A 12455-nucleotide genomic window follows, 5' to 3' on the forward strand; every position below is an offset into this window, starting at 1 on the left:
CCCATCCTCCTGGTGTTGAGAGGAAAGTGAGGCACCTCAGGGAACAGGCAGCTTCAGCACAGGCTATACCGTCTTACGGACTGAGGAGATGAAGGAGGAATGTTTCTCAGAGCCTTTCCAAACAAGCAGAAGCAAAAGAGCCTCGCAGGGGAGGCGCCACCACAGGAAGCGCGTCCACCCCAGCCAAGCGGGGAAAGCCGAGGCTGGGGTCCGCACAGTGCGGCCTTGGCAGCCGTCCCCGGGCCGACTTCTGAAAAAGCCTCTGCATTCAGCTCGTCTACCCAAAGGCATCATTCCCCTCCCATTTCACACCCCACAGACACACAATGCAACACACACTCCACGGCTCGCGAGCAATTTGCTACCAGGACAAGAACCCGCAAGTATAGCTTGGGTCTGAAACCTTTGTATCACAATAAGTCACCTGAAAGAATAATACCTTTCTCTAAAACTCAACAAGTCCATTAGTATAAGAACAAATCAGAAACCCTCAATTAACTCCCAGATCATCAAATACTAGCTTCCAGGACACGCATTCTTCAAACAATGGAGAAAACACCACCAACAGGAGTTCATTTCAATCCAGAGCAACAAGGGACAGCCTGTGTCTTCAGAGCCAAAATCCAAGGGCATCGCCTAATGGAAGGGAGCAGCCGGCGGCCTGCGGTGCCGCCCGAACGCCCCTACCGCGGGGTCGTGCAGCCAGAGCTCCTCGGCACACCTGCCCTCCCCCTGCTGAGTGTTGGAGAGCTCAGCGAGGCTCTGATGCGACAGGAACACGGGGCCACCTGGGGGCGGGGACCGAGCACCGCTAAGGGAACAGGAAGCTGCGTTTTAAAGAGGTATGGGTATCACTCTCCTCACGCCCCGTTCTCTTTCTCCTTCAAAGGATTCAGGACGTCCTTGTTACACTCCATCAACCTCGCGAGCTTCCAGAGCCCAGAAAGACGGGGCTAAAAGTGGACTGAGACGGGCGCCTGAGACATCAGGTCCTGGCTAGCGCCCGAACCCTCTGCAGCTTCCCTCCCCCGCCTCTACCGAGACAGCCGGCCAAGGCCACGCCAGGGACGCCCTCTGGGCTGAGTCACCTCCAGGCTCCGCAACGCTTCTAGCAGCCCGTGCTGTAAGCCCGGCTGCCGTTTCCTACGGGGACAGCCCAGGCATCGGCCCGGATAAGCGAGGCAGCCAGCCAGGAACGCTCCTGCGACATCCAGACACCCGCTCTGGGACTCCGAGGTCGGGCGGCAGTTCTCCCCCGGAGACCTCACAGTCACGCTGAGGACGAGCCGCTCTCAAGCCCCCCAGGCAGAGGCGGCGGCGCCAGGAAGGGGCCGCCACCGCGAGGGAAGCCGAGGGCTGGGTGCCCAGCGGACCCTCCTCCACCATCGCCCCCGCTCGTCTGCTGCAGGCGCGACCCGGCACCCGGTCCAGCAGATCGGAAAGAGAAAGTACAATAAATACGAAGATGAGGTTTACACGCTTCAGCCTCCAACCCTTTCCCAAACAGTGACTGTTTTTGGCTCCGTGGACCAGACGGTCTCCGCGGCAACGACTCAGCTCCGCGTTCACAGCAGCGCTGCCACAGACGTGTGACCGGACGGGTGTGGCTGTGTTCCAGTAAGACCTCATCTACCCACTTGGCTAAGCCCCGCTCGATCGGGTCACCCAGGCCTCAGCCTCGCGCAGAGAAAGCCATGCCCCGATGACGCACCTCGGCAGCAAAGACCCCGGAGCTGCACGGAAGCCCCGCGCGAGCCCCCCAACTCGGGAAGCCGAGGGGGTACCCACGGCGCACAGCAGGGGCTCCTTCCTCCTCTCAGGGCCGGGTGCCACAGAGACCCGATCACGCCGGAGATGCTCAGCCCGTGCCTTGAGCGACACTGCTGTAGGCAGTCGGCTCGCGGCTGTTCACACACTTCGTCTCTGCAAGCAGGGGGTCGCGCAGCCTCGCCACATAGGCCTTCCAGAGTCTTCTACCAGCAGTCTTCTCCCTGAGGAGGCCAAAAGCAAGCAAGCCAACCCACCTCGAGTCGCGTACATTTTAGGAGCCGACCCAACATGAACTCGAGCCCCTGGGCGCCTCCCACACTGCCCCAAGTGAGCATTCCAGCACAGAGAGGGCTCCTTCCCGTCATCTTTTCTAAAAACACTTTTTTGAAGAGTTAGAGTATATTTTAGGCTTTTTGTTTTCATTAAAATTTTGTGTGCATATGTCTGTGTATTATGCGATTTGTCCTTTTCAGAGAGGAAAGACGGTCATTTCAAGAGCGTCCCCAGTGACCCAGGCCCGCCTGGAGAAGACGGGGGAGCTCATTGCGGGCTCCGGCACTGGGGGAGTGAGAGGACACCACGTACAGACACGCGTACTGCTGACTTCTGCTGTGTCCCTGGGACCTGTCGCTGTGTGCCTACGGAAAGCTACAGCATCACCAGCAAGTGGCGAGATCAAGCGATATCACTGGAAAAGTAGATGAAACTTTCTACTGCGATGCTAATGACCTCAAGCCCCTCAGCCGTGAGGCGAACACTAGCGTGTTTCAGTTTTTAACTCAGAAACGTTGGTTTCTACAAGAAACAGTCTACTGAATCCTGAGCTTGGTGCCGTCTTATGATGAACTCGTCGTGATGTTTTACAAATCTAGTAAGTCTAGCAAAAACATCTCCTGATGCTAAAGGAATCACAACTCATCCTGGAAACATTCTAAATGAGACACTGCTCTTTTCACACAGTTCCTTCCAAAACTGTAGCGTCTTCCTCGAACATACACTCAAACTCCACCTGAAGAAATGAGTAATAATGCAAATCAGAAAACTATCAGGTGCGTAGAAATTTATTTCTGCATCAAAATGCAAGGAGCAATCATGAACTGCTAGGTTACCCATTCCAGTCATAGAAATTTGTAATTCTACTTAGTCCCCCGACTGGACACAAGAGCCCATCTGAGGGAGAGTACTGGCCACTCGGACGCCACAAAACAGAAAAGTGAAAACGCCAGCAGAGGGAAATGCTCTCGTTTTCACATAACCTTGCCCACGGCCGAGAACCCAGTGAAGACAAAACCTTCCCGCCGCCGCACGTGGGCTGCCACAGAAGCAATCCCTCACCCGTCCTGCTGCTCTCCCTCCGGCAAACCCAGGGCCGGCCACCTCCAGCAGCTGCCTTGGCAGGGACGCTCCTGCCGGCCAGCTACTGCCACGACACTGGCCTCCGACACCACACAGGGACTCACTGAGCTACTTTCCTTCCGCCGAACGTGGCTCTGTGTGGTCACGCTCACACGTGAGCCCGGAGAAAACACAAGTACCTTGGTGCTGAGTCCCCACAGCAAACAGAGCTCAGACTACAAGAACATTCCAGCGCATGGGGGAACGGAACGCAAACACGCAGCTACTGACTTTTCTCTTAAATACAAGAAATGTAACAAACATAAGCCTGCTTACAATCCACCGGACCAGGCTTTAGAGCTGCTCCTTGGCCACGGCCCCGCTGACACCCCAGCTGGATGGTTCTGCAGTGAGGCCATCACGGGCCTGGCAGGATGTTGAACGGCAGCGCTCGCCTCCGCTAGATCCCAACGGCGCCCTCCCTTGGTCCTAACGACCGAGACGTTCTCAGATGTTGCCAGACGTTCCCTGGGGTCAAGATCGCCACAGGTGGGAACCGCTGCCCCACAGGATTCCTGCACAGTCTCTGCTGGAAAAATAAGGCCGAGCACCAGAACTTTCACATGGTTGTTAAAATGCTGCCAAGACCTGGATTTTGGTTGCATCGCCAAAAACGTCTTCTGCGTCACCAGCCCCGTGCCGGCTCCCCTGAAGTGAGGGACACCAGGACGTTCTGAGGTGCACCAGCCCTCCCTCGCGGAGCCCAGACCATCAGGGCCGGGCCTCCACCTCAGAGATGACTTCTATCACATTCTGCTCTTTAAATCACCCCTGAGGCCCACCGGGTTCCCCGAGGGGACTCCCAGCACCATGCTGTCGTGGGGCCCCCTGAAGGAGACCAGGTCCCGCCCCACCAAAGACCCCGTGTGACTCCTCTTCTCCTCTGGTCTCAGGAGCCACTGTGTGAAACGGGCGATAGGGAGATGACATCAGACCGCCCCAGCCCCTTCCTGTTCTGCGCACTCCAGGCCACACTCCTGTGGCCGCCAGAGCCTTCAGGCCTGGATGTGGCCCACCGGCCGTGAGCTCGGCCTCGCGGGGAAGCCGACTTTCCTGAGAGGTCAGAGCCAGGGCCTCGTCCTCACAGACATAGAGAGCAGCCCCCCAACCCTCCAATGGCATCAAGAAGCTGTGCGAGATGAAAACACACATCACTAACAACTCCCTTTACGCTGCCGGATGCTGAATGCAGTTAGGAAGCAATATGTGTGGATGGAAAACACAAGTGTTTCTGTGGGAAACCGGCTACTTGTTTTCATAGAATAAAGTGCTGTGATGTACAAAAGCCTCCCTGCCTGCTCATAATTGTATCTTTATCACTGGAAGGAAATATATAATGACTCGAACCAGAGGGAGGAACCCCATTCCCCACAATCATGGAATCATCACCCACGTATGTAACAGAGAAAAAAACAAAACCGGATGTTGAGATACTCAGTCCCTCTGAGTTTAACAGCTCAGAGTAACTCTCATTCAGGATGGAACAGGGCCCTCCCCACAGAGATCGGACGACAGATCAAACTAATGCAGCTCCTTCTTAGTCTGACCTGCTTCTCAGGTGATTTATAACAATGTTTTCACTAGAAGACCAGTTTTAGAAGGAAAAATAACCTGAGAAGATCCAAGTGAAGCTCTCAAGAGCTCTGAGAAAATTAAAACATTCTTGGATATCTACGGGCTCTTCACTCCTGTCCTTCCATCACTCCTCCTCCTCTTCCTCCTCCTCCTCTTCCTCGTCCAGACTTAAGCTTTTACGGTCAGGCATGGGGCTCTCGGACTTCTCTTCCTCCTCCCGAGCAAAGAGCTTCTTAAAAACTTCAAACTCCTCAGCAGAAGAACAGGCTGTCCTGGCCAGAAACTCAGCTTCTGACACTCTGAGGATGTCCTTGAGTAAAGGATTGGGGACCTGGGTCTGGCCCTTCTTATCAGGGGTTTGGTACCGTCCTAGGCGCTCGAGGAACACATGTCTCTGCTTGATCTTGGTGATGGAATACTGCAGCAGGTCGGTCCTCACCACATCCGCGTGCTTAACCCCCATCCTGAAATAGGCATACTGGAGACACAGACACAGTTAGGAGGCCCAGGCACAGTGACTTACAACCGGCCCTTCTACGGTCCATAATCGCCTCAAGCTGTCCAAACGCACTCACAAAGGCCACCCAACCAACAGTGGCAGGACACTCCCTGACGCCTGGCAATTGTGTGACGGCTGAGTTTTCAAAACATTTTCAAATTCATATTGAGAAAAATTTAGCAGAAAATAAAGGGACAAGGGAGATAAATTCAGTTCTGTTTTTCTCAGGGAAAAAACCGTGAGTATGGAAAGAACAGGCAAAAAATTCAGAAAACATCTAACAATTTGACCTAAGTTGTCATAATTGTTACCCAAAAGTTGGGACAACTGTCACAATTACACTTCTAAAATCAACATGCAGAATAGGTTCTAAAGAAAGGAAGATTTTCAGCTCTTTTTAAATTAGCTATTTCAAGCAGAGGCTCCGTTTGCCCCCAAGAGTGAGACTGGGTGACCCCCCATCAATGGCAGAAAAACTGCAGAACAGGTCCTACATAAAGGGGTGAAAGACCAGAGGCCGATTCTCTCTGGCTCCTGCAAAGAGGATCTAAGCCCCTCACCTCATCCATTCACCCTCAGGGCGCCTGAGGCCTCCCTCGGTGGAGCGGCCCCTCCCTACAGCTGAAGCACTGGCTGTCCCTTCCCGAACCCCCGACCAGGCACCCTCACCTGGAACTTGTACTCCAGTTCACTGGGGTCCTCCTGAAGAACATACGGGCACCTGTGCAAAATCCTGGTCACCTGCTGTACCGTGAAAAGACATTTCTCCTTGAGAACTCCGACAATGCTGTCGATGTCCCTCTGGTGCATGGTGAAGATTTCAGGGCAGCAGAGAAGCACCGTCTTGAGTTTCCCTGCAGAACATAAAAAAAGGGCAAGTGCATAATTTCAGGATAGTCCAGAAAACCAAGGGCTTGCTACACCCAAGCCAGCATTTAAAACACGGACCAGGGTGCTCTCCTCCACGAGTGACAGCGTCCGCTGCCTGCCCAGGAGCACCAGAACAACACATCTCCTCACCGACTCTCTCTCACTTCTGAGACTCACCAACCTTCCCTTCCTGATAGAAAGAGGGGGCCTCTTGCTGGCCTCCCGACTGAAAGCCGCTAACCTCACATTCTCGGCTTCCTCCTCTTGCCCCCTTCCTCTAAAGAACTTCACGGTGGGGGAGTGGGGGGTTAGTGCACCTGGGTGGCTCATTTGGCTGAGTGTCTGACTCTTGATTTTGGCTCAGGTCATGATCCTATGAGATACAGCCCCACGTCGGGCTCTGTGCTGAGCGTGGAGCCTGCTTCAGATTCTTTCCCTCTGCCCCTCCCCTGCTCATGCACAATCTCTCTCCAAAATTTAAAAAAAAAAAAAAAAAAAACTTCACGGGATTTACGGAAAGATGAGACAGTAAGATGAGACAGTAGTTTCCCCCACACTGGGGCTTTGGATTGATGTTTCCTTCCATAATAAAATAGAAGCACTGACAAGCAACGTTCCTAAGATCTGGGAGCCTAAACTCAATGAAAAGGACTTCCATGATAACAATTAATGTAATAGTAAGAATACTCATGATGTGTAGCCATCAACACTGATGTCCTAGTTAGTGAAGTGACCATATATTATATCCAAATTAGGGCAATTCTGAGTGAAAGAGGCCCTATTAACAAATGCATTAGGGTAACTGGTAACTGAGATTACCCTACACAAACTGGGGCATATGGTCTTTTTTTTCTTTTCGTTGAGGGGGGAGGAGTGGGGAGGGGCAGATAGAGAGGAAGAAAATCTTTTTTTTTAATATTTAAAGTTTATTTATTTTGAGAGAGAGAAAGAGAAAAAGGAGGGAGGAGCAGAGAGGGACAGAGAGAGAGAGAGAGAGAGAGAGAGAGAGAGAGAATCTCAAGCAGGCTCCAAGCTGTCAGCACAGAGCCCGACGTGGGGTTCGAACTCACAAACCACGAGATCATGACCTGAGCTAAAGGTGGACACTTAACCGACTGAACCATCCAGGCACCTCTGAGCTTTGTAATTTATAATCATAACATATAAAGTGTTAAGTTTAGCCTTTTAGATTACACAACAGGTAATCCAGTAAGAGAAAGAGAGAAGACTACCTTCTTCCTTATCTTCTAGAGGAGGTCCGTAGAGATCCTCTGAAATAGTAGATCCCTAAACCTTCTGTCGCCCTCAACAATATATTACCAGTAACAGTCAAAAATGAAAAAAAAGAACAGTGGCCCTCCGCTGGTCAAAGTAGGTAAAGATCCTTGGAGACGCTCATGGACCCCTAACCCCCTTCTCCTAAACGCCCATAGAGATCCAAGGAAATTCAAGAATCCTTGGGGCACCTGGGTGGCTCAGTCAGTTAAGTGTCCAACCTCAGTTCAGGTCATGGTCTTGAGGTCTGTGACTTCGAGCCCTGTGTCAGGCTCTGTGCTGACAGTTGGGAGCCTAGAGCCTGCATCAGATTCTGTGTCTTCCTCTATCTCTGCACCTCCCCTGCTTGCGCTCTGTCTCTTTCTCACTCTCTCTAAAATAAATAAACAAAAAAAAAAAAAAGAAAGAAAGGAATTCTAGAATCCTTGAGGTGTGAATCCTGTTGGGGACAGGGGAGGGGGTGGGGGACGTGGTAGAGGGAACAGTCACTCCTCAGTTTCCTAGGAGTTTGGGAAGATCTCGTCTTCCACAGCAAATCAAGACACCTTGTTGGAATGCACGTCTTTACCAGGGCCTCTGTAAGCCTTTGGCTCTACGTCATACAGACACAAAGCACTAAGACCACTTCACGTTCAACATCAAAAATGCCGTATACACACATGTATCAGTATCACATACTGACATCTATCTGCTGGGCATGAGCATGTAGTACGTGCTCTAGATGCCAGGGGCCCCACAGTGAGCACACCAGATAAGAGTCCTGGCCTGTCCCCCCTTCCCTCCGGCAGTGCCATCCACAGAGGTCACTCCTCTTTCTCACCTCCGAACCAAATCACGTGTTATTCTCAAGGACGTTCCCCAGAAGCCCCCCTAGTCCATCCCACCTGGGCTACTCGTCCCCCAACCCCGAGTCCTCGGCGTCGTCCACGAAATCAGCACTTCCTGTACCTTCTCCAAGCCCAAGCTTCCGCAGGTAACTGGAACGTTTCCTCATCTGCATTATAGGCAGCTTCAGCAGCTCAGGGCTTTTCTTTAGGGCCACATACACAGGCTCTGGGTTCAAACCCAAGAGTATTAATTCTGAAATGATGTCCAGCAACTGTTGGGGGGGCACACTTGGCCACATACTGAGCAATTCATTAACGTGGAAGTCACTGAAACCCATGTCCAGGAGGGCACCGATGACGTTCTCTCGCTCTAAGAACCCTCCAGCCACAGGAGTCCTCTGCTTCTCAAGGGGGCCTGGGGTGAGATCTGTCCTGCACTCTGGTTCCCGCACATACTTTCTGGGTTCCACGCAGGATACCTTCTGGAGGGCCCCTCCATTGGAGGCTGTGGTCAGTAGACACAACAACGATGCAGACGTCCTTTTCTGTTCTCCGAGAGGAGTCTGCCTAGCAACATGCGCCCAGGTGAGGGGGATCAGGCGGTGCCAGTCAAAGACCTACGAGACAGAGTACCAATGGGGAATAAATTCCTCACTACCCCAATGTAACAGACATCACAGGGCTCCTGAGCCAGGTTACCTAGTGCCTCGGTCCCACATAAGCACAGCAGCCTTTGTAAGCAATGTGCAGAACCGTATCTGAACCTAAAAAAGCCTGCAGAGAAGGAAGTTCACATACAGAGAGCAGAGTACTGCAAGGGCACAGAGGTCAGCGAGCCAAGCAAGTGTCCGCCGGCTTCTGTCGGCTTTTGTCACTGTAACTGAGGGGGCAGGGAGGAACAGAACTAGAAAGGGTGTCTGTGCGTGGGGTACTTTTGCTCTACCCCTAAGGTTCAGTGCTGGGGGGGTGGGGTGCAAATTTAACTGAAAACAGACGAACAGGAAGATAAAAACCAAAGTTTATTCATAGGCATAGAACTGCTCACAGAAGGGGTAGCTTTCTATATGGTAAAATTAGGGCCTAACTTAAGGAGGAGGCAGCGTCTATGGGAAGAACAAATGGGGGGATAAGCAAGTTTGTAACAATGTTTGTTTACGCAGATGCAAGTGGTCTCTCTTTTTCTTCTTGGCCATAAAACTACCCAGGAGAGAAAAACATGAAGCCTGTTTTACCAGTGAGATAAGGGAATCTCCCAGAAACTCTTCTGCAGCTGCTGTATCCTAAATACGATAGTTGAAAACAACTTCCGTGCCACCCCTGGGGGTCTGAGTTGGCGCCCACACCTCAAAGATGTGGACCTCACACTAGTGTGCAGATTCATCGACCTAAGTCCACTCCGCAGAATCAGCCTGACGGCCAAGGTGCACACACACAACTCCCGCCCGCCTGGAACGGCTCGGCGGTGCGGGCCCACGCGAGGCAGATCCCGCGGTCGCCGCCCGCGCACTCCACACCCTCCCCACCCCGACCCGCAGCGCTCGGCCCCGGATCCCACCCCGCGCGACAGCGCGCCGCGGCCCACGCGGGGCACCGGCCCCCGAGTAAGGCTCCACCCGGCGGCGGCTCGTCTGCGACCGCGCGGATCCCCGGCACCGGGCGCCGCCTCACCTGCCTGCCGAGCGCCGCCATAGCGCGGAGGCGGCAGCGACCCTGGCGCCGGAAACCGGCCCTCACTGGTCCGCGCTTCCGCCCTCGCGAGCCGTCCCTTCCGCCCTCCCCCTGGCAAGCGCGGGCGCGCGAGAGGCGCGTTCCGCCGCGAAGGTTCCCAGTCCCCCGGCCTGCCCTCCTGTAGCGGGGACGCCCGGTCGTGCGGACACGGAGCCCCGGTGTCTTTCAGGGCATCCTCCGCCCTCCCGAGCCCCGAACCTTCGTTTGTACGAGCTTCCTCTTTTTTTAGCTAGCACTGGCTTCTGGACTGAGAAGGGCTTGGAGCACCTGCTCCGTGCCCGGCACTGGGCTGGGCGCCGCCACAGGGGTTGTAATCTGTGTAGAACCAAAGCATTGGTTGTTTTTCTTGTTGTTGTTGTTGTTTTACTCCAGTTTTCTTGCAAAACTACCCAAGTGTCGGCCTCTCAGGATAAAGTAATGCTTTTACACCCAAAGCCTAAGAAAATCCCCGTGTGCTGCCGCCACTCCCTGGAGGGAATCAGTCAACGAGCCCCAACAGGTAATCCGGCTGGAGAGATAAAATCGTGGGCGAGATGCAGGCCTCGCTCTAGGAAGCCAACAGCATCTTCAGTCCTCTGAAAATGCCGCTCTCTGGAATCGCACCGGGAACACAGAGAGAAAGATCTGCCAGCCTGTCTCAGCCTCAGCCTCTCTCTGCAAAGAACGCTCTCAAAACGTCGGACCTCCTACTGCCATCCAGAAGGATGAGTTTTATTTTTCCTCAGAAGAAGTAACAGTCCTTGGAGAGCTAGGACTTTTCCCTCTTAGCCCATTGCCCCCGGGTCTGAAAAGAACATTCTGTAACCTCTTACGTGTTATAAGTATCATGTCTACTACAAGGAAAAACGTGGGTTTTTTTTTTTTTCACTCTGGAAAAGAGTTATCAAGAAACTCATTCAAACTCAGAAGAGTAAACATCACTTTTTATTACACACTTTAAAAAAAATACACACCTAAAAACCAGGCCTTTGTGGTCCCTGATGGAGGAGGGCGTGTCCCCCTCCCCCTGTCAGTCTCTGGTGACAGCAGGGACTCAGGCAGCACTTTGTAAAGGAAGGGGATAGCAATATCCTATATCCCCACAGTTGAGAACGAACCACTGCTCTCTGGGTGTCCCAAGATACTGGAAGACAGTTGAGTGCTCCCTAATGAGCCCAGGGCTTCACCAGAGCTGTGTGACCCCTGAGCATCTTCCGGAGGACAAGGCAGAGGAACCGTCAACCTGCAGAAAGGGGTGACGTGCTGGAAGAAGGGTGGGGGGGGGGGGCCGCGGGGCTTTTCGTTTTCTTCTCACCATCTTAGCAAAGAGAAGAATGAAAGAGTTCCCTCTTGCTCCCAACCACTCCCTGTGGTTGGGAGCTGCTTTTCACATGCTCCGTGAGCATCTGGATTCCGCTCCGGAGGGGGATGGGTCGGAGCCATCGGAGTGTGTGAGAGACACCCCGGCATGTGAACCGGATGGGAAGTAAGACGGGCTGGACGCCCCGGCCGAGGTGGGGCCTGGGCTGGACGCAGGCTGTCTGGGGAGTGCTGGCAGGGCGTCTGGGTGGACAGCAGGGCCCAGGTGGGCTGCAGTGCTGGGGGGGGGGGGGGGGCGGGGAGGGGAGAAAGAAGTGCTTGAGCATCAGTGCCCACCCGGCCTCCTTAGACCGAGCAAGCTGCAGGGCTCCCGGCTCACCCAGGGGAGGCACCCCCAAACTGACAGAGGCTGAGCCCCTCTCCAGCTGCAGCAAGTGGGCGTGCACAGACATAAAAATAAGGAAAGGAAACGCTTCCCACACTGGCGTTGTGGAAGAATTCAGACAGTCCAAGTCAGGATAACTGTTTACTACAAAATTGCTTTAATTTGGAAAATGTTCAAGAAAATAAGTTAATGAAATAGTCTGGTCAGTTGCTGACCAGTTCTACAAACTCCACACATCCGGTGGGCACTTGTCCAGTCAGAGGAGACAAAAACACATGTGTATATACAAAAGCAGAAAGACTAAAAAACTTTACGCCTTTCTGAAGTCCACAAGTGAAAGCCCTTTAACAGTACAAACTCAACCCGGCACTAGAACGCTTTCCCGAGGTCATGACAAAAGTGAATTCCAAGTCTATTTATAAACCTAAAATCTTACAGCATCACTGGCTTTTGTTCTAGCATTTTTTTAATGCTAGAGAGCTTTTAGCATTTTGCATGTGAGCTTTTAGAACGTGAACTGGGCCTAGTTCTAGAGAGTTTACTTTCTCTGAATGGAAGAGGCCCGAAAACAATTCAGTCCCCCAGAGTGATACAGAGGAGCAGGGAGCTGGTGTCCGCTCAGCAGGGGCCGCCCCTAGGGCACAAGGCCCCGCATGGCTCTGGGGCCACTTCCCTCGCGCACCTGCTCTCCATCTCCAGACTCAGCGCCGACAGACCTCCACTTTCTGAAAAAAGAAGAAGACATTGTGTCATTCACACAAGATTCTAAGACACTTGCTTCTCGCTGGGAGAATCCCTAGCCGCAGAGACATCAGATCAGGGGCCTTCAGAA

General features: G+C 53.2%; 3 protein-coding genes across 8 annotated transcripts in view; 1 reads left to right on the plus strand and 2 right to left on the minus strand.

Annotated features, from left to right (window-relative positions):
- SNED1 (sushi, nidogen and EGF like domains 1) overlaps window positions 1-4453 on the plus strand; it is an 89087-nt gene extending 84634 nt beyond the window's left edge. The window contains 1 exon segment of the mRNA XM_023259989.2: window positions 890-4453. The gene's annotated coding sequence lies outside the window, so the exon portion shown is untranslated.
- MTERF4 (mitochondrial transcription termination factor 4) overlaps window positions 1-10014 on the minus strand; it is a 70157-nt gene extending 60143 nt beyond the window's left edge. The window contains exons 1-4 of one of the 2 annotated variants that reach the window (XM_023260000.2): window positions 9880-10014; window positions 8333-8828; window positions 5909-6093; window positions 2816-5218 (exon numbers count right to left, since the gene is read on the minus strand). In XM_023260000.2, coding sequence (XP_023115768.1) covers window positions 4865-5218; window positions 5909-6093; window positions 8333-8828; window positions 9880-9900 — 1056 coding nt within the window. In that variant the 5' untranslated portion in view covers window positions 9901-10014 and the 3' untranslated portion in view covers window positions 2816-4864. Of the gene's footprint in view, window positions 1-2815; window positions 5219-5908; window positions 6094-8332; window positions 8829-9879 lie in introns of those variants that run through there. The other variant, XM_023260001.2, reaches the window with a different exon arrangement.
- Window positions 10015-11757: 1743 nt separating this feature from the next.
- Window positions 11758-12455, minus strand: part of PASK (PAS domain containing serine/threonine kinase) — a 41274-nt gene continuing 40576 nt past the window's right edge. For all 5 annotated transcript variants that reach the window (XM_006935746.4, XM_006935747.4, XM_045034733.1 and 2 more), the window contains one exon: window positions 11758-12348. In XM_006935746.4, the coding sequence (XP_006935808.2) occupies window positions 12242-12348 (107 nt within the window). In that variant the 3' untranslated portion in view covers window positions 11758-12241. The remainder of the gene's footprint in view (window positions 12349-12455) is intronic.

Source organism: Felis catus, chromosome C1 (assembly GCF_018350175.1).
Source record: "Felis catus isolate Fca126 chromosome C1, F.catus_Fca126_mat1.0, whole genome shotgun sequence".
Taxonomy (NCBI): domain Eukaryota; kingdom Metazoa; phylum Chordata; class Mammalia; order Carnivora; family Felidae; genus Felis; species Felis catus.